Below are 26,836 nucleotides of genomic sequence, written 5' to 3' on the forward strand. Positions count from 1 at the left end.
GCACCACCACCCCCACAGCTGCACCACCACCCCCACAGCTGCACCACCACCACCACAGCTGCACCACCCACACCACCACCACAGCTGCACCACCACCACCCACACAGCTGCACCACCACCACCACCCACACAGCTGCACCACCACCACCACCCACACAGCTGCACCACCACCACCACCCACACAGCTGCACCACCACCACCCACACAGCTGCACCACCACCACCACCCCCACAGCTGCACCACCACCACCCACACAGCTGCACCACCACCACCACCCACACAGCTGCACCACCACCACACACAGCTGCACCACCACCACCACACACAGCTGCACCACCACCACCACAGCTGCACCACCACCACAGCTGCACCACCACCCCCACAGCTGCACCACCAACACAGTTGCACCACCACCCCACAGCTGCACCACCACCCCCACAGCTGCACCACCACCCCCACAGCTGCACCACCACCCCCACAGCTGCACCACCACCCCCACAGCTGCACCACCACCACCACAGCTGCACCACCCACACCACCACCACAGCTGCACCACCACCCCCACAGCTGCACCACCAACACAGTTGCACCACCACCCCACAGCTGCACCACCACCCCCACAGCTGCACCACCACCCCCACAGCTGCACCACCACCCACACAGCTGCACCACCACCACCACCACCCACACAGCTGCACCACCACTAATGCATGGTATAAACAACAAGTCTCCCTTGTTTACCATCTGTTCTCAACAACTGGATGGAGGTGGTATGCATGTCTTGATAACTTAATAGGGAACATAAGATGCTGTTCTATCCTCCACCTCCCAATTGACCTTGATATTGTCATATTATAGTCTGGAGATTGTGGGCTTCTTTTGAGACTAAATTACAGTTTGGGAGATGGTAAGTTGATGAATGGAGGCAGCAGGCATATCTGAAGTCTACTAATGGTCAATTGATGAGATAGGCATCCTAATTATAGTCAGCTTTGTTGACAGTGGTATTGTCTATCCATTGTCGGTATCTGATTCACCAGGGGGCAGTTACCTACCTTGCGATGATTTCGGGGCTCAACGTCCCGCGGCCCGGTCCTTGACCAAGCACTCCTCTCTCTCTCTCTATCATTCATGATACTTCTCATGACAACCTACACAGTGAGAATAACATAATTCACCCTCATGCTCTCACTATACTTACACTGCAACATTACTTACAACATTAACTTATACGTGTAAGTATAGCAACACTATACTTACACTGCAGTGACTGACCAGGTCACCATGCTCCACACGACTCATCCTTCACCAAACACCATTTGTTCAACCCAAAAGATGTACCATCACAACTTTCTACGTTGCCACCCTCATCATTCGTGTTTCATTACGATCAGTTACCAATTAGTTTATCATTATTGTATGCTAATGTCGCATATTTATACACACATTACCTGTGACTATTCTGGCAATCACAGTAGCCTAGAGGGTCACAGTAACAATATAAGCACTCATTGGTACATGCAGCACGAGCTCACATCTTTGAAGATTTCACTAATGTCACTTGCCTTCCTTTCGGTGTCACTGTAATAATAATATAGTGACACCGAAAGGAAGGTGTCACTATATAAATAATAATAATAATTATTATTGTAATCTATTTATAAGATATTCAAAGGATTGGATTGCAGTGATTACTTAGTTGGTATAATATTTGTATAGTTTTCATACTCCTCATTCATTACTTATTCTCCATTGGTCACCACCTATCCCCCCTCACAATGCCCACCCACTACACCACCTACACCTCAAGTGTGCAAGCACACCATCTACACCTGGACATCATGGTAGACCTGTAAGACAGAGCTTGCAGCATAACAGTTACCAACTTTACACCCTGCACTTAATGGTAACAAGCCTCTTCACTGACCACTTACACTTCACCACTTTCGTCTCCACTGAACCATCTTCTACACCTGCACCTCACAATTAACTCACCAACTGCACTGCCTAAATCCTAACTGTGACATTCTGCTTCTACACATTTGCAATGATCATCTACTACACTGCACCTCCACAGTGACTGCCTACTACACCACCTACACCTAGAAGAGTAAATATCTACTGCACCTCCAAGGGTACCTACCTACTACATATCCAAATGTAACTACCTTCTACATCTTCAAGTGTAACCACCTACTACACCTCCAGAGGTAACCACCAACAGCACCCTCAAGGTTTACCAACTACTACACTATTAAGGGTAACCACTTAATGCACTTCGAAAGGTAACTACCAGTATCTTCTATACCTCCAAGGGTACAATCTTCTACAACTCCAAAGAAGGATTTAATGATCCTTACTGAAAAACCAACCCATACTGAACCTGGGGAAATTAAGATTTATATAATAATCAACCAAGCAATGGAAGAACCTATGTTATGGAATTTCACATTTATAGAAAATTTATAGAAAATATAAAAAAACAATGCAGGCAGCAAATTCACAGGCAAATTAATAAAGTTTAGAAATCAATAAAGATGTTGGTAAATATTGGTTAGGAAGCAAGGTTACTGATTAATGGAACAGTTTATAGGCTAATATAAACAGAAGTGTAAATACACTCAAGGAATCCCACATCTATTATATTACCCAGTAATTTGTTCCAAAATCCACAACCCTGCTATTAGATATTTGCATAGAAATGGAAAATATCCAAAATATAATTAATAATGCATAATTAGCAAACTGCCAGCCAATTATTTCTATCAAGTGCCATTAGGCAAAACTCGTTTGCTTCATGCCCATGTACATGTTTTGTGGATGCAGTGATTGCATACCTATTGTGCGCACCCAGCCACTTTAATAATAAATCACTAAGCGCATCATTTTGATTTGTTTCACCATTACCTTTTTAAATTATCTCTTAAAAGCTTGGGCGGACAAATTAATCTCTAGTATAATTACCCCTCTCTCAGAAGAACTACTAGCAGTTACAAGAAAAAACATAGCTTAAGCTACTCTCAATAAGCCTACTTGAACCTAAGATCGTCATGTAGTCTTGTGTTCAAATTGACTTTTTGTGGGGTTTTTTGGTGCCAAATGCAGACTTTCCATCACATAAAAAGGAGTGTAACATATATCTAAGATTTTAAAAAGATAAGAAAATAGATAATCATTAGTTACTACGAGGATGAATAATCAGCAATATGGGACGCTTGAAGAATTAAAAAAAACAGCATTGAATGTAATGAAACACCATTTTCTGGGTGAGACTCAGACTCCCCAGAGCTATCCAGACTGATATGGATATACCTGTACTGTATTAGACTTTGGCATCAATGTGAATGGAGTTCTAGGCCAACCAGGGACCACGAGCCAGAACCTGGCCCCCTCGGAGAGGCACGAGGAGCAATGGCCTATAGAAACCCCCGTGTGGTTGGAAGCATTCTGTGTCTGCTATCGACCGGGTCAGGCACCCAGAAAGGTAAGCGCCAAAACAAACCCCTATTCTGGTTAAGAAATTGCTACTGAAAGCCAAATGAGTGGACAGAACTCCCCAAACGAAAACGAGCAAATGAGCATGACGTCACTGAGCCGCTTGTCTGCGCAGTCCCCCCCTCCCTGGGAGGGGGAAGGGGGAGCCCCAGACCCTGATGCCGGCTACCCACACCCCAGTTCCAAGGCTGGATGTCAAAAACACGCAAAAAACGGCCGACTGGAGGGAGGGAGGGTTGCTGGGGGAGCCTCCAGGTCTCACCCAGAAAATGGAAATTTCATTACATTCAATGCTAGTTTTCTGAGGAAAGCCCTGTCGGCTCCCCAGAGCTGCTTACCCAAAGACAAAAACAAAAGGGCCTTATCTGGGAGGCGGGAGGCACTCTCTCGTCAACTGGAAGTCAAGACAACTGGCTGCAACCACCGACCCAAAGCGACATGGGCCCGATGAGGCCCAGGAACATTGACCAGGTAGCGCACAATCTACCCTGTTCGACCACCAAAAACCTCATCCCCGAAATGTCAGCCCAAGACATGTTACCAAAGACTGCAGCAAGCGCAGCAAACTTATGAACGTCGTGGGCACGGGGATAGACTGTAGGCTGGCTGGACCAAATAACCCTGCGGACAACCTGGGAGACCCAAACCCTGCAACAGGGAAGAAGGGAAACCGGATCAATCCAAAGCGCGTCCCCAGACACAGAAGCCGTGGTGCGCAAATAACAGCAGAGAGCCGCAACCGGACATAACACACAGTGCACCCCCAGCCTAACCAACCAAGCATCAACAACCCAATACCAACTTCACATCAGTCACAGAACTGTAGGGTGAATAGCTGGCATGGGGGACTGGGGCTCCCCCTTCCCCCTGCCAGGGAAGGGGGAAGCTGTGTAGACAGTGGCGCGGTGATGTGGTGATGTCATGCTTGTTTGCTCGTTTTCATTTGGGAAGTTCTGTCCACTAGATCGGTTTTCAGTAGCAATTTCTTAACCAGAATAGGGGTTTGTTTTGGGGCGCTTACCTTTCTGGGTGCCTGACCCGGTCGATGGCAGACATAGAATGCTTCCACTCAGATGGGAGGTTTCAATAGGCCATTGCTCCTTGTGCCTCTCTGAGGTGGGCCAGGTACTGGCTCGTGGTCCCGGGCAGGTCTAAGAACTCCATTCGCTTGATTGATGCCAGGGTCTAATACATTCATATCAGCCTGGTTAGCTCCGGGGAGCTATAGGGACTCCCCTCACAAAACCACAACATTATTTACCTTGAATGGTGGAGTTATCCTGCTTCTTTTTGAAGAGTGAAGTAGTATAATTACATGAATAAATAAATTAAATACACGTGCACTGTATTGGTGGTCCGTCATTTTATAATTGCCTTCATGAGTAAACACCTTCCCAGCTGGCAAATTTGTCCTCTCCAGAGAGAGGACAATGAAAGGCATAGGACTAGTCCATGGTTTCACCAAGGAAATTAGGAAGTATCATGCCTAATCACAAAGGAATGGAAAACTACAAGAACAAATGAACAGCTGAGAAAGGTACCAATGAGCAATGAATGAATTTCTAGGAGAAGGGAAGGCACAGAAGCAATTTAAAAATGACTGCAACTAAAGCAAAGACACTAACCTAAATGGCTTCATGACAAGGATTGGAAGCCTTGTGCTGGTTGCTTACTATAATGTTATGTTTACTAATCATTTAACATTAATTGTTTACCCCATTATTGCTATTAATAATTTTTTACTGAATTATTCAAAGTTCTGCCAATAATGATTTACATAGTAGTGGCTTAATTTAACGTGTATACCCTCTACCTACAATTTACCTCTTCTTTTGTACTTTGTATGCATTTATTAATAATAATAATAATAATTATTATTATTATTATTATTATTATTATTGCTATATGAGAAAATCAATTGTAGCGATAAGGTGACTCGAACCAGCATCAAGGAACTTTCACCCGTGCACCTTACCCATGTACCATGACTTTGTGAGAGTTACACAACCTGGGATTCCACTGAATCCACAGAAAGTCTGGAGGCGTCTACTGAAGCCAGTCCACGTTTTACTTATAACACCAAAGTAATCTAGTGTAGGTACAGTAGTTCAATCATACCCCTCAAGCTTCAGATACACAACAAAATCACACAAACATGGTATATATTAATGAGAAAATCAATTGAAGCAACAAGATGACTCAAAGCAGCAATCAAGGAACTCTCAGCTGTGCATCTTACCCACTCATTTATATACACCATTTTAGTGTGATTTCTTTGTGTATTTGAAGCTAGAGTGTACAATTAATGGACTACTTTACCTCCACCAGTGTATGGGGGTTATCTGTAAAAGATGGACTGGATAGACGCCTCCAAACTTCCTGTGGCTTCAGTGGAATCCCAGGTTGTGGAACTTTAATAAAGTCGTGGTACATGGGTACGGTGCACAGGTGGAAGTTCCTTGATTGCTGGTTCAAGTCACCTCATCGCTACAATTGATTTTCTCATATTAACGACAATAATAATAATAATAATAACAACAACAAGTCACTGGAAATATGAGAACTGTCACAGTGTGAAGACATCCAATATAGTGCCAACATACAAAAAAGGTAAAAGACAGGAGGCTTTAAACTACAGGTCAGTCTCTCTTACTTGCCTATCATGCAAGTTGATGGAAAAGATCATAATAAAGAGGCCAGTAGAACATCTGGAGAGCAGGGACTTCATAACGCAACACCAGCATGATTTCAGAGATGGCAAAACCTGCCTCACAAACCAGCAACTGAGATCATACAAGATGAAGAAGTACTGTAAGTAATTATCCAAGGGCAGCACCAAGCCTGGAGGCTATGCAATAAGATAAAGATGGCTGGTCTGAGTGTTTTTGGACTTATCAGAAAGCCTTCAACAGTGTACCCCCACAGAAGACTAGTGCACAAAATGGAGAAACAGATGTGAATGACAGGAGAGACATTCAGTGGAAAAATAATTACCTCTGCAACAGAAGAGTCACCATGGTAGGAGCAATCTATGAGTGGCAGGATGCTACCAGTGGCATTCCGCAAGTGTCAGGTCTGAAGCTGATCCTATTCTCTAATCTTTACAAATAACCTGCCAATGGGATAGATATTCCTTCCCCTCAATGTTTGCTGATGGTACAAAAATTATGAGGATAAACACGATGGAAGACAGCATGAAACTACAAGGAGACAAGGACAAAAATGAAAGTATGGTCCCTCAAGTGGCTACAGAACTCAAGGTGATATGTAGTGAAGCTAGGTACAAGAGACCAGACACATGGGAGAGAAAATCGTCCTGCAATCAGACAGAGAAAAAGTAGAAGATTGATATTACACCAGTCCTGTCACCAGACGCCCATATCAAAAGAACATCTTCAGCTGCATATGTAAGATTGGCTAATATAGGAACTACTTTCGGATGTGTGTTCAGGACCTTGTATATCATTTATATTGGACCATTTATGGAACATGTGACACCAGCATGGAGTCCTTATCTCATTAAACAAAAAATAAAGCTGGAGGTGTATCACCAGTTGAGTATTAGAGCTGCGAGGTATAAGTTACAAGGAGGATAACTATCTTCTAAACATCTACCACTGATAACTATCTTCTACACATCCCCCCTCCCTATTTCCCTATTTCATCTCCATAGTGGCAACCTGTTACATCAACTTGATACACTGTTAGTAGTAACTGGTGGCAGGAGCAAACTGGGCTTGAATACCGATGCACTGTTCTTCACTATTTGCCCACTGTGTTGTAATTGAAGATTTGGTTGTAAAATTATTTGCACGTAGTGTTCTGGGGAAACATGGCACTATATGCCTCCACATAATCTACACCTCACAGAGATCTAATATGGCACCTACACATCTTGTGTAATTACATGGTGCATCACCTTCATTGTGGCAGTTTGTTACACAATCTTTCCCCTCATAGTGATTACTCACTGTACCTCATGGTGACCGCCTAATATACCCACATGGTTTACTGCACAATACATCATCATCTCCCTTTGCAACCACATATTATGCTCACACTTCATGGTAAACTCTACAGTAACCAGCCACTACATCTACACAACATGGTAGCCACCTGCTACACAGTCACCAATCATTACACTTACACATCACAGTATTATCAGTATTACACCAGTGACCAAGCACTGCAGCTCTCAGTAACTACCTGCTACAACTACACCTCTTAGTAACCACCTGCGACACATCACAGCACCCACCTTCTACACCAAACATTACCCACCTTCTACACCAAACATTACCCACCTTCTACACCAAACATTACCCACCTTCTACACAGTGACCAATGACCAACACCTCACAATAACCACCTGGAACACAGTAACCCACCTGCTACAGTGACCAACCACTACATTTCATAGTAACCACCTACTACACTACCCATACTTCCGCTTGCATCAGTCCTGCTGTAGACCCCTGGCGTTTCATAATAAGATACCATACTTGAGAATCTGGAAGACGATGCATCCTGTTTTTGTGTACATCTGCTAGTCACAGGACTTGGGTGTGGTGTATGGCAAACCATCTTATCTCTGGATATAACTCCACGTGTATGATCAATAATTTTAATTCAATATAACTTAGAGGTAAGCCTTGCCAGTGCACGTTGCTCAGTGTAAATGCATCATACCAAGTATATGACATAGTATTGTGTGTCACGTCAGTCCCGAGAGCTATAGTCTATGTATCTGATGGTGGTCTCTGGTAGAATGCCCGTGGCTTCTGTGTTCGTGGTGCTGCCTGCCTTTTATATACATAGATAGTGCAGTTGCATGTACCTTTGTCACCCTTATTGTCTAGAGTAGAATTTTAAGCACATCAATACAATATTCCATTTTTTCAAAGTGAAATATAAGTAATTTTATGTCTATAAATCAAACTTAACTTTCCTTGCAAGAATATAAATCAGATGACATAAAAAAAATAGTGTGGTGAGCTGTGGGTGGCAGAGCATGTAGGAGTCTCGGGTTATGTTTCAGTTCTCGCTCAACATCTCTGATGACCCCAAGGAAGGCCACAGTAATCTTATCGAGAGAGCAGAGATCGCCCAGCTCGTCCGCTCTCGTATGCAGAGTCTAGGTAAGTTCCTGCCCCCGTCTGCTTGGCCTTATCAGTTTCATTTTACTAGGTATAGTGTGGATCCAAAATGGATTATTTACAAGACATAGGTAGTTTTAACCCATTTCAATATCTGCTCCACCCATTACATGTGCTTTAAGTTGGGATGGGAATTCATCTTCTATTCATGTTTTGACTATGTCCACTTTCTATAAAGTACAGTACTATATATTGTATACTATTTTTGGGGGTGGAGGGAGGGAGAGCTTCCTTCAATGGTTTTCCAAGCAAATAAACTGGGATGCTCAAAATCTTGGGTGCCCTACCAGGCTCTTAATGATTCACGAGCTCTTACCAGAGGTCAGTACCAGACTATGGCCTCTTCAATAAAGGCAAAGGGAGTCTGGTGATAAAAGATCAACCAAGGACCAGTGGAAAATCCATCAAAAAAGGTAGTGTAGGGAGCCGGTCGGCCAAGCGGACAGCACGCTCGACTTGTGATCCTGTGGTCCCGGGTTCGATCCCGGGCGCCGGTGAGAAACAATGGCCAGAGTTTCTTTCACCCTATGCCCCCCTGTTACCTAGCAGTAAAATAGGTACCTGGGTGTTAGTCAGCTGTCACGGGCTGCTTCCTGGGGGTGGAGGCCTGGTCGAGGACCGGGCCGCGGGGACACTAAAGCCCAGAAATCATCTCAAGATAACCTCAAGATAAGTGTACACTACAAGATGCGTCTGCATGGAGAACATTTGCATTTCTTATCTGAACTATGTATACATTCATTGTCTAGGTCTAACTTCAAGTTAGCAACACTCGCTGGGCACCAGATGCGACCCAGGTGACCCCGAGGGTCGTAGCCAGCCATCACTTACGCCCACACTGCCCAAGCAATGACTCTGCAAAAAAGACAAGAATGAGGGGCTGGGCATGAATGAGTACCACCAAGGGACCAACCAGAAAAAATGCATTTTATTACATTTAAAAAACATTTAACAACAAATCATTCAACAAAAAAATACAACTCGTTCAAGAAAAAGGAAAAAAAAATCACCAAAAACAAACTATTGCCAAACAAATTCCTATAAATCACTCAACAAAATATATAAAATCTCAACACTACAAATCGCCCAAAAAAAACTACAAATTACCCAACAAAAATTATCAAATAAGAACAAAAAACTACAAATTGCCCAAACCTTCAATAAAAAACTAGCCCTTAAAAACTAATCACCCAACAAAAAAAACACTGTTAAATTAAATGAAATGGCAATTTTTGGTTGAGTACCGGTGGCTCCCTAAAGCTATCTTCTCTGTGATGCCCCCCCCCCCTTCCCTCCGGCAAAGTTACATCGGCTGTGGAGTTCTTTGGCCTACCTGGAACCAGAGCTACAACATGGCCCCCCTTAGAAGAGGTGCAGGGAGACGATGTCTGACCATCACCCCATTGAAAAAAGCCTCAAGAAAGTCAGTGAACCAAAATAGACAATTGCTGGGCTCAAAAGAGACCATAGGTTCGCATCTCACAGCACTGTGCAGCCTGGTGAGCGCTGGTCACGAAGCCCCAGCCCAGAGCTGAGGTGTCCATGAACATGTCAAGTGTGAGAGGGAGGAGGAGCCCAGGAGACCAAACCCTAAAAAACCCAAAGAGAAACCCAGGGGTGTAGCAGACAGCAAAGGGCCAAAGGGACATTTTCAGAGCTGCTAGAACAGCCACCAGAGCCACACCCTCCCCAGCAGCAGCAGAAAGTCCCCAACTGGAACTGTCTACCATTCACCAGGATCCTGAACCTGGCAAGCTGAGAAAGCACCAGATTCCTGGCAAGCAGACATGTGGACCAGCTGGGAGCCAACACCAGGTTGGCCAAGACACACGCCCCCAGCAACTGAAGTAGAGCAACCACGACTTGAGCCAACCTGGTAAAATCTCGGGTAGCCACACTCAGACTAAAGCGAAGACCCTGAAAGCAGAAGGCCTGGCATCCCACCATAAAACCTAACCATTCCCTGAACCTCAAATATATAAGGGCATGCCACTATGCATCCCAGAGGTCCATGGAATTCCTTTCAGTGCTCGAATTCAAGAGTAGGTGAACTTGGGCTAAATTGGTCGTCTGAAAAGTGGGGCAAGGGTTCAGCCTCAAAAGATCGAGGATGAACTGGAGTTCCGCCGACTCACGTTTCAGGACCAGGAAGAAACAAGACACTCACCAGAGTGACATGATCGTTTCGACCATGCCAGAAGTGACCCATCCCAAAATTACCTGATGCTGGCAAGGAAAAAAGAGGCTTGCCCAGAAAATCTCGACATCTGCGAGAGGATTGAGATTTTCTGGCCACGCAATAAGCATACAAATCGTGGGACCCAAAGCTGGAAAAACAGACAAGCTGCACCCCCACCACCCTGTCAAAGGGGCTGGTACGAACCACGAAAAGCAGGCACCTTCCTCGAAGAGTGAACCTCACGCCATCCAGCCGACAAAGAACCAGCCACGGGAGACACATGAAACCCAGAATCAGGCTCGACAGTAGGCCTAACTCAACCAAGAAAAGGTAAAACCCCAGCCCTGCAAGGCAAGAACAAGGAACTAGAACACAAAAGATCTGATACAGGTCGACAGGAAGCAGTCGCTGAGAACAAGGACTGAGCAACCATCTCATTCAGAAGCAGAGGCAAAAATAGGGAGGGCCAGGGCCCAAGCTGAATCCAACAGCTGGGCCAGCACAGCCTGTCAACACACAGGGCGAGCAGCGAAGAACACGGCCACCGCCTCCCAGGGTATGGGTGCATATAGCTTGGGAAGAGCTGTAAATGAAGCCACACCAGACACCAAAACCCCCACACCAGGCCTTTAGCCAAGGCCTGGTGTGATCTTGGCTCAAGGTCAAGCCCACCCTTAAAATATCTGAAACGCAGTCGCAACTTCACACCACTCGAGAGTGCAAGAACGACAAAGCCCCTTAAGGAGAACAGAGGATTGTCCTCTAACCAGGAAGACTGGCACCTTATAATACATCCAGTAAGGAGAAGAAGACCCTAACTCATTCTCTAACTAAAGGTAACTAATAAAGAATAAGATCTAGGAGTGGTTTTAGATAGTAAACTGACACCAGAGGAACACAAGAACATTGTGATGGGACATATGCGTCACTTTCCAACTTCAAACTTGTTTTGAATTACATGGATGGTGAAATACTAAAGAAAGACGGAACACCATGAGGGGTAGCACTCATCCTGTAACTACACTTGGGTAATTACACACACACACACATCAAACCATCCAAAATTATACAAATATTTACTTAATTTGTGATTTGGTTAGTAAGACATCTTCAAAATAATCATCATGGTAGAATCCAAACCTTTGTGCAAGATTTTCTTCAGCTTCTTTAATATATGTTTGTTAATTATTTTCCTATATTTTAAATATTGCTAAATGTCACTCATCCTCCCAAATCGTTTTAGTAAAACATTTGATTTTGTCCGACTCGGTTTTGAACTCTCCATTTTATATATGGAATAATCCTACATACACTAGCTGCACTCTGCCTAATAAAGATGGGGTCTGCCCTCAGCTCTGCCCCCCGAGGACTATGACGACGTGTCCGAGAAGCGCAACTCTCTCTCCTTCGTCATCATCAACCCATCGTGTGACCTCAAGCTCGAGGAAGGCGACATTGTGTAAGTTGGCTGGTGAGGCTATGGTTATGTACTGTGTAAGTAGCTATTGACTCACACTCACTCACTCTCTCTTAGTGCAGTATTGTGTAAGTAGCTATTCACTCACTCTCGCACTTTCCTCTCTCTTTTAGCGCCGTCTTTTAAAGTTTGAAGTTTTGTTGCTTTTACAGGTGCGTTTGTAGTTTCCAGTCATAAAAGCAGTGATATTGAGCCTCTACCTTGCATAATTACTGTGCTTAGCTTGTGTGCTATCATCTGTTATCCAGTGTAATCTTAATGTGAGGCATCTTACAAGAAGACACGCTCCCAAACCTTCCACCAGTGTAATCTTAACGTGAGGCATCTTACAAGACATGCCCCCAAACCTTCCACCAGTGTAATCTTAACGTGAGGCATCTTACAAGAAGACACGCCCCCAAACCTTCCACCAGTCTCAACAAATCACAAAAAACTTGTTGTCACATAATCTAGCAATGGCATTAGATAGAACAAAAACAAGTGATCATATTGCTTTTATGGTGGTAGCAACAACTGTCATTGCTCTTCGAGTTCTTCAGACTCTTCAGATACCTGCCTTAATAGACTGAGCTACGACATGGACCATGTCTTAGCTCAGTCGATTAAGGCAGCGTCTGGAATCCTCTCGGACGTAGATTCGAACCCAGTTCACGGCCCTTGTGGATTTGTTCATTTGATGCATCAGGCTATTTGTGTGTGTAACTACTTAACTAATAATTTCCAGTGACTAAGGAACTGCTAACAAAATGAGATTGTCACTAATAGATATAATAAAAGCTTTGTTTAAAACAGATCAACTCTAATAGCACTTATTCCCATTAAATAAATGTGAGACAAGCAAATTAAAAACAAATACAGAGCTGTGAAAATAAATATTTTGATGCACCTTTAAAATAATGTACAGGAGACAAAACCGATAATGACTGTGTAGTCTCTCCCCTTCCTCTGCCCTCAACTCACTCTATCTCTACTAATACTGCAGCCATTCTTGTATATTTATTATTACTTGTAACAATTAATTAGTTTTATTATTAATGTAATTAGCGAGAAAAGCAATTGGAGCAATGAGGTGTCTCAAACCAGCGATCAGGGTATGCTCCCAGCCACGCACCTTACCACTGTACCACGACATGGTACAAGTTATACAACCTGGGATTCCACTAAATCCACAGGAAGTCTGGAGGCTTCTACTGAAGCCAGTCCAAATTTTACATATAACCCCCATGCACTCTGGTGTAGGTAAAGTAGTCCATCAACTGTGTGCTCCAGCTTCAGATACACAACGCTCTAATTGACATTGTTATTGATATATCATATTACTGATTTCTTTGTGTATCTGAAGTTGGAGTGTACGGTTGATGGACTACTCTACCTTCACCAGAGTGCATGGGGGTTATATGTAAAATATGGACTGGCTTCAGTAGAAGCCTCCATACTTCCTGTGGATTTAGTGGAATCCCAGGTTTTGTAACTTAGAAATTGTACACGAGTAAGGTGCACGGCTGGGAGTACCCTCATTGCTGATTCAAGTCACTTCATTGTTCCAATTGATTTACTCATTGACATGTATCACATTAGTGTGATTTCTTTATGTAAATGTAATTAATTTTCATTATTATAACTGCACCCTTACTCTTAATAAAAACTAATGAGAGTTTTAACGTAGATATCTCATCCGGCCAAGCCCATTCTCGGCTCAGAAGACATTCGAGAGGCACAACTCTCGGCGGAAGTCCAACATATCATTGTGCGACACACGACGCCGTAGCACCACCTTCACCCGCCCACCGCCGCTGACCACAGCACCAAAGTCCAACTCTCTCAGTCTCCCGGACAGCCCTCAGATCTCTCCTGGTAAGTTTACACTTCTGAGCAGGTAGTCACAGCTGCTGCATTAACTGTTCCTCACTCACGTAGGTAATAGTTCCAACTTGACAACGAAGAACTGCCTGCAAACTTTGAAACTCGTATCAGAACTTTCACTTTTTTCACCTTCTATATCTAACTGACTAATTCTTCCTCCAATTCCCTATTCCTTCAGCTCCCGTCCTGGGTTCCCTTGTAGAATCCCTTCACGTCCCCATGTCCCCTCCAACAGGGTATGTCCGCGGCCGCTCCAACTCCCTCCGTGTGGACGACATCCTCATGCGGCGTTCCAACTCTCTGCGCTTTGGACTTGAAGGAACTCGTAAGATCAACAGTTTTGAAGAGTTGGGCATCAGTCCTCTCACTCCCCTCACCAGGGACCAGCGTACTGGCTCTATCAAGATCCCCACCAATGGCTCTATTGGCTTAGAAGTAAGGAACATATTATTAATTGTTCTTCTTCCATCTCGTATGGTGATAATTTAAGCATTTAAAATCTCTCTCTATAGAAACAAATATTCCACTGGGCATGTCATGCCAAGAGGCTTATGGCATATCATATCACACTGTGCAAATCATACAGGGATGATTTAGTGCTGAATAAGATTTAAGATATCAGTAAACACAATATTGTTTATGATGTTCACAGTGTGATGCAGACAGCCATAAGAGTGCCACTGTTTGGTGCATCTGCGCATCATGAAATAACCTCATACTTCCTTAGAAAATAAACTTGTGCAAAATGATTTATATTCAGGATTTAGTGACCAGGATGCTGGTGATAATAAGAACAACATTGCGTCTAGAGTTAGCAATAGGTGTGTTATATTGGAGGCATCATGTCAAGTCAGGTGTCGTCATCAGCTGACAAGCACGTTGATGCTATGCTGTATTTGGATCCACCACACCAGCTTAGCGGTTCTTTATGGTGCATAAAAATGTACATAGTTATATAGTGTATATGTAGGGTAATAACAGTAAAAGCACCGTTTTCTTGCTCTAAAACTGTAATAATCGTGTCACCAATATGTGAACCATATTTTTGAGTATAGCGATGTTCAACACATTACAAAGATACACACTATTATTATCAGGATTACTGATAATAATAATTGCAACATTGTGCCTAGAATTAGCAAATATGCGTAGTGTATGATGACACATATTGCCGCTATCAGGTTGCATCGTCTGCTGGCAGTTTGTGGCGCACTATTCTGTCCTTACCTTTCATTACCACCCCCACTACAGCTGCTCATTATACAAGGTGCATATAGAGTGTAATGACAAAAACTGCATGCTTTATTGTTCAAAGAATATAATATGGTGCACATATTAGTGACTGGAGAATGTCTGTGCATTCCTATGTCCAATATATATTGTAATACAAATAACATTATTGACATCCCATTGGATCATTACACTTGAAGAAACCATAGTAAAACATTAGAGGTATAGAGAAAATATTATATATTTAATGTGTGCAGTTACATTTTCATGCAAAACATGCAGACCTAGACTGAACTCTAACCACATGATATGAGATTATGATACCCACCTTAGTTGTTCAGAATTGTGCATGAAAATGTACATAATTTTATTATATATATCTATATATAAATAAAATTATGTACAAGCCCGGCCCGAGGCCAGGCTTGACTTGTGAGAGTTTGGTCCACCAGGCTGTTGCTTGGAGCGGCCCGCAGGCCCACATACCCACCACAGCCCGGCCCGAGGCCAGGCTTGACTTGTGAGAGTTTAGTCCACCAGGCTGTTGCTTGGAGCGGCCCGCAGGTCCACATACCCACCACAGCCCGGCCCGAGGCCAGGCTTGACTTGTGAGAGTTTGGTCCACCAGGCTGTTGCTTGGAGCGGCCCGCAGGTCCACATACCCACCACAGCCCGGCCCGAGGCCAGGCTTGACTTGTGAGAGTTTGGTCCACCAGGCTGTTGCTTGGAGCGGCCCGCAGGCCCACATACCCACCACAGCCCGGCCCGAGGCCAGGCTTGACTTGTGAGAGTTTGGTCCACCAGGCTGTTGCTTGGAGCGGCCCGCAGGCCCACATACCCACCACAGCCCGGCCCGAGGCCAGGCTTGACTTGTGAGAGTTTGGTCCACCAGGCTGTTGCTTGGAGCGGCCCGCAGGCCCACATACACACCACAGCCCGGCCCGAGGCCAGGCTTGACTTGTGAGAGTTTGGTCCACCAGGCTGTTGCTTGGAGCGGCCCGCAGGCCCACATACCCACCACAGCCCGGCCCGAGGCCAGGCTTGACTTGTGAGAGTTTGGTCCACCAGGCTGTTGCTTGGAGCGGCCCGCAGGCCCACATACCCACCACAGCCCGGCCCGAGGCCAGGCTTGACTTGTGAGAGTTTGGTCCACCAGGCTGTTGCTTGGAGCGGCCCGCAGGCCCACATACACACCACAGCCCGGCCCGAGGCCAGGCTTGACTTGTGAGAGTTTGGTCCACCAGGCTGTTGCTTGGAGCGGCCCGCAGGCCCACATACACACCACAGCCCGGCCCGAGGCCAGGCTTGACTTGTGAGAGTTTGGTCCGCCAGGCTGTTGCTTGGAGCGGCCCGCAGGCCCACATACCCACCACAGCCCCAGTTGTTCCGACACTTCTTTAAGAAAACCACATTATCTAGTTTTCTCTTGAAGATATCCACGGTTATTCCAGCAATACTATTGAATAATACTGCAAAAAAAAAAAAAAAAGTGAAAAAGCTAATCACACTGGAATAAATATGTAAAAAATATCTTCGTGGCAACTCCCGCCTCATGGCTGACTCTGGGCAACCACCCGACAGTGATTGCTCGATGAACGCTCGTGAATCATGACATCATCGCAAGAGTTCCAGACTTCATAAGGGGCAAACTAAGTCACGTGACTTTTTTTTTATTTTTTTTTACATGACCAGGGAATGCACATAACAATATTAAAGGGAAATATAACAATATTAATATAACAATAATATATAACAATAATATATAACAATATTAAAAGGAAAACAAATTTTGAAATTTTTCTTGTGCACAGTGAGGTTGTCAACTATTAACAGGGGTTAAATTTAACATTTGCCACAAAACAAAACAAAAAACAAAACTGTACTTTTAAAGCAGTCATTTATTGCAGATGATGAGTCACAATAACATGGCTGAAAAATGTTGACCAAACCACACTTGAAATTGAATAGACGACGACGTTTCAGTCCATCCTGGACCATTATCAAGTCGATAGTCTTGACCACTATCGACTTGATAATGGTCCAGGGCAGACTGAAACGTCATCGACTCTTTAATTTCTAGTGTGGTTTGGGCACCAGTCATTTATTATTTATTTTTCCTTTGAATTATTAATCCAAATATGTGCCACAGGTGACGCCGCCCGAGGAGTGCGGCTCTGAGGCCTCTGTTCCCTCCATCCAGCTACAAGGTACCATCGTCTGACCTCCGCCTTCACCTCGGCCAGCACGTGTATGGTTCCACCACATGAGTGGCACCCGCGGGCTGGCTCGTGCTCGCTCGCCGCGCCTCTGACGGCCAGCGGCCTCCTTCACTTCCCGGCCAGCTTTAGGGCCTGCACCCTGGCCGCATTCACAGTGAGCGGAGGCCGACACGGCTATATCGTATTGAAAAGGCTGGCTAAACCAGCTCATCTCAGTCAGGTTTCTAGTGATGCCATAAGTGCTTGGTTAGAGTGAAATTTATCCCAGTTATGTCCAATACTGGACACTCTGCGAACCTTGGGTACAAACGTAGATGAATTATAATTTTGGAGTGAAACTTTGTCGAACCTTTCATCAGTGAAAGTGACTTAAAGTTAGAAGTGATATTTTTTTTTATCTGAGAAACACAAATTGACTCGATTATATCTGAGCATTATCAACAGAAGACACAGTCTTCACTTGTGCTTTACCGCCAGTGCGGCTTACCTTCCATGAAGGGTTTGTTGTTTTTTAAAGGAGCGACGAGCCACAGGTGCGCTCCCTCGGCTCACAGCAGGAGGGGCCCTCTGCCACCCATCACCAGACAAGGTGTTGCACCCATCAATAAAGGCGAGGCTGGAAAGCTACTGAAGATGTTAGGGGGCCAGCAAGCACCTCTCGGCAAGATTGATAGGGGTGTCAGAAGTACAGTATTGGTGGGTCGGCAGGAGGGTCAAAGAGGGTATGAGCTCCACCTTCACAAGTCGCTACCATCATCATCCATCACCTGTTGCAACATTTCATTATATCTTAACTAGCAGTATACTCATTGTTTTGAAATATTTCCATTTGAATTATTTGTGGATAGTTGTAATTTTCCATTTTATTACATTTAATATATATATATATATATATATATATATATATATATATATATATATATATATATATATATATATATATATATATATATATATATATAATATACACACACCTGTATATACATACATATACAGATCACACGGGAGCTCGACAAGGCTCCTCCCTGGGTGCTGCATATCCTCTTCTTTGAGGAGTGAGGGTTCCTACAAACAACCAGAGATGGTCCCCCTTATAATATATTATTATTATATATATATATATATATATATATATATATATATATATATATATATATATATATATATATATATATATATAAACACTATCATTATCATTATTTGCATACATATTTGTACAGACATAATATAGCATTGTGATAAATCACCTCAATACTACATGATACACAAAATATTGCATGATGCATCACATGATGGCCATGCAGCATCATATGATATACAGTAAACATCATACAGTATACAGTAAGGATCACACAACGCTCATGAAATGTGATGCCCATAGATCAAAACATGACACCCCCCCCCCCACTTCCCCTGTATCATTACATGATGCCTCTGTATCATGCTGTGATGTTGTACACGACACGATGCCCTTCGATCATCGCATAATGCCCCTGGGTCATCATATCATATCTGTGGATCATGCTGTGATATCGTATATGACCCGATGCTCCTGGATCATCACATGATGTCCCTGTATCATGCTGTGATGTTGTACATGACATGATGCCCCCGGATCATCACATAATGCCCCTGTGTCATCATATGATATCTCTGGATCATAATATGATGATGTACATGAGATGTGACGACCTGAAGCATTGCATGATGCACATGACATATACAGTACTTAAAAATGTGAGTCTAGTCATAATCCAGCATAATCTTTATTTTATTATTACATACAATATATATAGTTACTGATTACCGCATAGCACACATGTATAGTATTACTGTTGGCCGCTGGAGGTGATGTCGGGCCGGGGCGCCGGCCTCACTCTCACCACAACAAATACACACTTAAAACAGTGTTGACTACTTCTTTATCCTCCAGGAATGACTTGACATTAAAACTGATGCAAACTTGGTTATAGGAGCCAACCTATGGCTCCTATAACTGTTTTCGGGGAAATCAAGATTCCTCAGGTTCTTCAATTATGATACGAGGAAAAATAAATCCCTGAAAATATTTATATTTTTGTTACATTCAAAACATTTGTAATTCTATACTTGTTTTCACATTAGCTTAGTCATCAGTGTGGTCAACAGGTTACCAATATATAATACACTGTATAGGTACAGTATTTGCCTGAATTAAGCTGCTATTGGACTGTCAGTACATACTACAGTGTGCCTGGATCCCTTGTAGCACTAATTTCTACATTTGTAGATTATAATATTATAAGTAAATATAAACTAGGTATTGTAAACAGGTGGTGGAGTGATAAAAAGATACTGCTAAGCCTGGAAGGATATACCTGGTTGATACCTGGTTGATGGGGTTCTGGGAGTTCTTCTACTCCCCAAGCCCGGCCCGAGGCCAGGCTCGAGGCTATATCTCTGCTACAGAATACAGGCCTTGTATAATGCGAGTTACACTGCTAGAAAATGGTGCATTATATGAAGACACATTACTGTATATAGTGTGAATAACAGTACTACAGAATACAGGTTTGAGTCACTCCATTGCCTCGAAATGATTTTCATTGAATAACATATGGGGAAAAATAAGGTTAGAGTTCCAGTTATGGAAAAGTTGAACATTGCATGGGTATTTTACTCAGGGTGAAAGTGTGTGAAGGTGTGAAAGGAACGTATGTGGCAGAGTTGTGTGATAGTGAATGGAGTGGGTGGTGAACAAATGACTCGAGTGCATCTGGAAACATCCAGCACATGGGTTCGAACCTTCCTCAAGGCCCTTGTGGATTTGTTCATTTGGTATATTATGTTATTTTGATTTGTACTCACCTAATTGTGCTTGCGGGGGTTGAGCTTTGGCTCTTTGGCCTTGTGTGCATACTGAAGTGGGTAGTAGAGTAGGGTAGGTTTGGTATTGTGGATAGTATTGTAGGCAGTTCTATTGGCAGATGGGTGGTAGTTTTGGTGGATGTGCGAGTCTGTGGTGGTGAGGATGGATATAGTGTGTAGAGTTGTGGGGCTGCCAATCCGTCCAGTGAACTCACCGGTTCCTCCACCTTGGACCTCACTGACGTTTCCACCCTGGATCTTACTGGTCAGAGTGAGTGATGGACAAGATTTAGATAAGGCAGTAGTAATATTTGCTAACATGGACCACACATGGAGAAGGTGATAGTGTGATAGTCATGGGTTTTCTTGGCTCGAGAACACAGTTGAGCATGATGCTGTGTGAGTAATAAGTGTGCGATAAATTCAAATCAATGGTCAGTAAAACACTGCATGCTGCATTATGGGAAAAACTTATATCAATTACTGTTATATAAGGGTCGACTATATTAAAAACGCATTTCATGATAACGTTCAGGATGCCAATACAAGAAGAGAAGGACACGAGATAAATGGTGTCAAAGGAGTCAAATTCACCAAGGATTATATTGAGGGACATGTGACTAGGAAAATTTCCAATCATCCTAAAAATCAGGACATTACACACATTAATTGGGGCTAATATTTATTTATATATAAGAAAGTACATACAATGGTGATCGAGTGTTATATTCTAGCAAGGCCACAAACACGCATAGCGTTTCTGAGGTCCTTAAGCTAACCAATAAATGTAATAAGTACATTGTAACAGTATTTGAATTCAACATAATAATTACATTATAAATGGCTAGAATACATTAGACTGATGAAGTTGCATGTCTTAAGTACTAAATTGGGTGAGTGGGTAGCGCAAGATACAGTGTGAGTTAGGAGAGCAAGGTGGGAACTATGAGGATGAAATTAGGTACTTTTTTATTTTCCTTTCAAATAAATTATAGGTCGGACACTTTTTTAATTGATTACGGAGTGAGTTCTATATACCGGATCCTTGTATTTGCATGAGTATTGGCCCTGATTTAGTCTCTAAGAATATCAAAGATACATTTATTTCTAGTGTGATGCTCATGGGTTCTGTTATATCTATTGAGGAAGAGTTTCAATTCAATGCTAGAAGCAGGGAATAAGGTTTTATAAGTGTAAACAGCACAAGAGAATGTATAGAGTGAGAGTATGTTAAGACTGTGTGTTGTCTGAAGATAGTGTGTTATAGCTCTGATAGCAGATTTTTGCTGGGTGACAATGGACTTGAGGTAATTTTCAGTAGTTGAACCCCATGCACAGATGAGGTAGAGAGATTGTTTGATTTTGATCACCGGATGAGAATGGTTCTACTCTATTATAAAACATATAATTGAAAGCACTACAAGTTGACCACGATAACAAATGAACATCTACATATGAATAGCTGATGTAGAGTATACAAAAATACATAAAACTCAGCTGTGAAAATGGTAGTTTCTGGGAGAAGTGGCACTTGCACGTTTGATCAGAAAAATTTACAAAGTAGACAACGCCATCAGCACAATTAATCCCTTCAGTAAATAAAGCATGAATGATAGCAAAAATATTCAAGGATAAGGAGCTTCATGATTGAAGAAAGATATAAACCTTCACTTTCCAGATCAAACTGGGACAGATCCTCCACACGGGCAACGTAGCAACAATACATAGGGACACATTTCAAGCTTCACTGTACATTCCTGCAAACATAATATCCATGCAGGATGCACTCATTAGTTAAGATTTTGCTACCATTTTTATAGATCTTCATATCATCTAGATATGAAGGATGGTAACATTGATAGTGGAGACAAAATCACCTCTTATGACTTTTACAGACGAATGACTCTGCAGGGATCTGCACTAGCATTCTTAAACATAATTAAAGATCCACTAATTATCAGTGCTGTTTCCAGACAGCGTGTTTACAGCAAAAAAAAGATTTCCGTGCATATTTAGAATTCCACAAAAAATGCACTTTTTCAAGCTGGGTGAAGCATAATGTGGGGATGGAGTGACGAGTAGCATCAAGCAGAGTACAGTATGTCGCAAGAGAAGAAAGTACTGAGGGATAGGAAGACCAGGGGCCAGATTCACGAAAGCAGTTACGCAAGCACTTACGAACGAGTACATCTTTCCTCAATCTTTGACAACTTTGGTTACATTTATTAAACAGTTTACAAGCATGAAAACTTGCCAATCAACTGTTGGTATTGTTATAAACAGCCTCCTGGTGCTTCGGAGCTCATTAACTGTTTAATAATTGAAAACAAAGCCGCCAAAGATTGAGGAAAGATGTACAGGTTCGTAAGTGCTGTCGCGAATCTGGCCCCAGATGTACAATGAGTAGAAGAGGGGGCAATAAAGAGGCTCAAATAAGGTTTGTCAAAATAGAACTGGAGAAGAGAATGGAAAGAAGAAAAATAAAAGAGACAAGAGAATGAGGAAACGGTCGCTGTTTTGAAGGCAGCCAATAGAGGGAAAAGGTTGAGGGAGAAAGATCAACATAGGAAATAGTGCGAATGCCTAAATACCATGAGGCGACCCACCAGTTTTCAACATCGACAAAGTTATCTTGAGATGATTTCGGGGCTTTAGTGTCCCCGCGGCCCGGTCCTCGACCAGGCCTCCAACCCCAGGAAGCAGCCCGTGACAGCTGACTAACACCCAGGTACCTATTTTACTGCTAGGTAACAGGGGCATAGGGTGAAAGAAACTCTGCCCATTGTTTCTCGCCGGCGCCTGGGATCGAACCCGGGACCACAGGATCACAAGTCCAACGTGCTATCCGCTTGGCCGACCGGCTCCCCTGCCGACAAGGGTGAAGACGGAAGAGAGATCTGAAAGTGTGTCAGTTCACAACATCCTACCAGCGCCATTGTTTAACATACACTACAAAGAACTAACATTGTGTAACACTAAATGTAGAATTCTCATCTGGCTATACATATTACATTTCAATAATATTCTTACCAGAAAACTTGGTATCGAATAATTATCGAAATATTTAAATGATCTTGTTGCATGTGTTTCCTGCTCCTAGAGTTGAAATTCTTCTTTGACAGACTTTGTGTTTACTAAATTATTTTAATAACACAGTTGATGCTTAAAATTAAATATATTTAGTATATACATACATACAAAAAATGACTTATTTAAAGTGGTCTTGAATATGGAGGCTTTGAATTTGTAGTAAAGTAGAATTTACCCAGGGCACTGAAAGCAAAGTAAATACAGACTGTATTAATAAAAATGCTGAATTGAAGACCCAAGTAATGTCACTTAAGTTCATAGATCTTATATTTAAAGAAAATTTTATCACAGTGACTCTTCTATTTATTCCCCAGTTACTCATCATAAGTTACATGACAAATTAGTTACTTGTCATCTTCTTGAGTTTATCTTGAGATGATTTCGGGGCTTTAGTGTTCCCGCGGCCCGGTCCTCGACCAGGCCTCCACCCCCAGGAAGCAGTCCGTGACAGCTGACTAACACCCAGGTACCTATTTTACTGCTAGGTAACAGGGGCATAGGGTGAAAGAAACTCTGCCCATTGTTTCTCGCCGGCGCCTGGGATCGAACCCAGGACCACAGGATCACAAGTCCAGCGTGCTGTCCGCTCGGCCGACCGGCCTATAGTGGGAATGCTGTTCTCATTTCAGTTTGTGTCCTTTGTTTTTTTTTGTTCTTAGTGGCATGTACCGTCCACATATGTCAAGTGCTACTGTGCCTATTTTCTCAAGGCACTGGATTAAGTTTGCATTATCTAGCTGTCCTTTGTATTAATCTGGAATAATGCACCGCAGTTTTCCACTGACAGACAACTTGCTTGTTGCAAGTATACTATGTAAGTCATTTACTTACTCCATATTCTCATTAACTTATGTGCAGATAATGAGATGGATCTGATAATTCCACATAACCTATCTCTAAATTTCACATTCCTAGAAGTCTTATGCCAATTCTTGGTCACCCAATTACAATTCCCTAAGTGTACAACTAATTACAGTTAATACCTCTTTTTGCAAACCCAGCAAATGACAGCCTATATTAATGAACCTACAGCAAGAGTGTACATGATGAAAGTTTAGTTGGGGTTGTGGAGTCATTCCCAAAGAACACACTGGGTTTATTGTCTCATTGCAAAGACTATTTGGCCTAGTAAAATGACCCAGAGAAGTGTAAAGAAACTTGCAGGCGAGGAGTCACAATAACGTGGCTAAAGTATGATGACCAGACCACACACTAGAATGTGAAGGGACGACGACGTTTCGGTCCGTCCTGGACCATTCTCAAGTCGATTGAGAATGTCAAGAAACTTATTTTGTTGATAACTTAATTAGCAATTATGGTGAGCATGAATGTTAAATACCCTAACCACTAATGTGATCGGAAAGATAAAACACCTTTGCATCCCGTACTCACATGTTGATGCCTCTGTTCACAATGAAAATATTGACAGTAAAACAAAATGTTAATATAAAACATAAACAACGTCTCTAACAGTTTCCCTGGCTACATCATGTCAGGAAAAGATAGCCTAATGTTTACGGAATATTACTAATTGACTTGAACATTTGACTTTCGGATTTACAGGTACAGAGTGAGTATATTACATACATACATAAATCTATCTATCTATCAACCATATTTGCAGTTTGATACAGTAAATATAGTTGACAGGTATAAATATTAAGTAAACTAATTCATTCAGACCAACCTGTAAGAACACCATCTTTTATATGGGACCATCTACCCTCTTGTCTGGGACCACCCAGACATCCTCATTTAAATACTGATGCCTTCAAGACATACTAATATGGAGCTAAACAAGTCACAGACAAAGTAACGTACCACTAGTGTTACACACTAAAGTCTGCTACCACTGCCCCATTTTATACATTGACGAAAATTTATCAGAAATGAATTCAGTCTTTAATTTTAGAGTAACAACCTGTGGCTATATAAATTAATTACATTAATATCTTACCTGGAATTTGGATACAAGCCAAAATTATTAACAGTCTGACAGTCACAGGTGTGGTTTTTAAAGCTATCCCAATCAGGACAGCCACAAGCAGGGAACACCCTGTCATCTGCGTGCTTCACGGCCTCTATCATAAGGGCAACCGAGCGGTAATGATTGCAGACTTGCTGGACTGGAAGAGAATAATTACATACAATGAGCAAATAGCAAGCATTTAATTCATATCAAGGTATCTAATACTTTTTTTCTAATATAAATTATGGTCCATGATGGTGCAATGACAGGAAAAATATGTTAGAGAAACAGTTTGACACACAAAATACTTCTCAAAACTACAGTGCTGTGTAAGGCAGCTATTTCAAAGAACCTGGATCGATCATTTTCAGACATTTAATTACGTATTTTTTATAAATAATGAATGATGATGTTTGCAGTATATTTATTAATTGTCATTTATTAGGATCTCTTATACTGTACATTATAAAGAATGTGTATTGTATTAGCGTACTCGCTAGCCTTGCACAATGTAAATTATTGTGTCAGTGTACCCGCTAGCCTTGCACAGTGTAAATTATTGTATTAGCATACCTGCTAGCCTTGCACAGTGTAAATTATTGTATTAGCGTACCTGCTAGCCTTGCAGTGTAAATTATTGTATTAGCGTACCTGCTAGCCTTGCACAGTGTAAATTATTGTATTAGCGTACCTGCTAGCCTTGCACAGTGTAAATTATTGTACTGTATTAGCGTACCTGCTAGCCTTGCACAGTGTAAATTATTGTATTAGCGTACCTGTTAGCCTTGCACAGTGTAAATTATTGTATTAGCGTACCTGCTAGCCTTGCACAGTGTAAATTATTGTATTAGCGTACCTGTTAGCCTTGCACAGTGTAAATTATTGTATTAGCGTACCTGCTAGCCTTGCACAGTGTAAATTATTGTATTAGTGTACCCACTAGCCTTGCACAGTGTAAATTATTGTATTAGCATACCTGCTAGCCTTGTACAGTGTAAATTATTGTATTAGTGTACCCACTAGCCTTGCACAGTGTAAATTATTGTATTAGCATACCTGCTAGCCTTGCAGTGTAAATTATTGTATTAGTGTACCCACTAGCCTTGCATAGTGTAAATTATTGTATTAGCATACCTGCTAGCCTTGCAGTGTAAATTATTGTATTAGTGTACCCACTAGCCTTGCATAGTGTAAATTATTGCATTAGCATACCTGCTAGCCTTGCAGTGTAAATTATTGTATTAGTGTACCCACTAGCCTTGCACAGTGTAAACTAAAAGTGGATATGTTGCCATTTAAATCGGTTACAAT

General features: G+C 42.5%; 2 protein-coding genes across 30 annotated transcripts in view; one reads left to right on the forward strand and one right to left on the reverse strand.

Annotated features, from left to right (window-relative positions):
- The window catches only part of SLO2 (slowpoke 2), a 591,490-nt gene extending 573,801 nt beyond the window's left edge, over positions 1-17,689 (forward strand). For 17 of the 18 annotated variants that reach the window (XM_069323242.1, XM_069323238.1, XM_069323244.1 and 14 more), the window contains 5 exons: positions 8,534-8,633; positions 12,184-12,289; positions 13,974-14,161; positions 14,406-14,605; positions 17,550-17,689. In XM_069323242.1, the coding sequence (XP_069179343.1) occupies positions 8,534-8,633; positions 12,184-12,289; positions 13,974-14,161; positions 14,406-14,605; positions 17,550-17,621 (666 nt within the window). In that variant the 3' untranslated portion in view covers positions 17,622-17,689. Of the gene's footprint in view, positions 1-2,077; positions 3,362-8,533; positions 8,634-12,183; positions 12,290-13,973; positions 14,162-14,405; positions 14,606-17,549 lie in introns of those variants that run through there. The other variant, XM_069323253.1, reaches the window with a different exon arrangement.
- Positions 15,455-26,836, reverse strand: part of LOC123772901 (lipase member H) — a 29,000-nt gene continuing 17,618 nt past the window's right edge. For 4 of the 12 annotated variants that reach the window (XM_069323263.1, XM_069323262.1, XM_069323261.1 and 1 more), the window contains exons 7-9: positions 25,514-25,682; positions 18,594-18,684; positions 15,455-18,386 (exon numbers count right to left, since the gene is read on the reverse strand). In XM_069323263.1, the coding sequence (XP_069179364.1) occupies positions 18,357-18,386; positions 18,594-18,684; positions 25,514-25,682 (290 nt within the window). In that variant the 3' untranslated portion in view covers positions 15,455-18,356. Of the gene's footprint in view, positions 18,387-18,593; positions 18,685-21,135; positions 23,740-25,513; positions 25,683-26,836 lie in introns of those variants that run through there. The other 8 variants (XR_011228177.1, XM_069323267.1, XR_011228176.1 and 5 more) reach the window with 6 other exon arrangements.

This window comes from Procambarus clarkii, chromosome 12 (assembly GCF_040958095.1).
Source record: "Procambarus clarkii isolate CNS0578487 chromosome 12, FALCON_Pclarkii_2.0, whole genome shotgun sequence".
Lineage (NCBI taxonomy): Eukaryota > Metazoa > Arthropoda > Malacostraca > Decapoda > Cambaridae > Procambarus > Procambarus clarkii.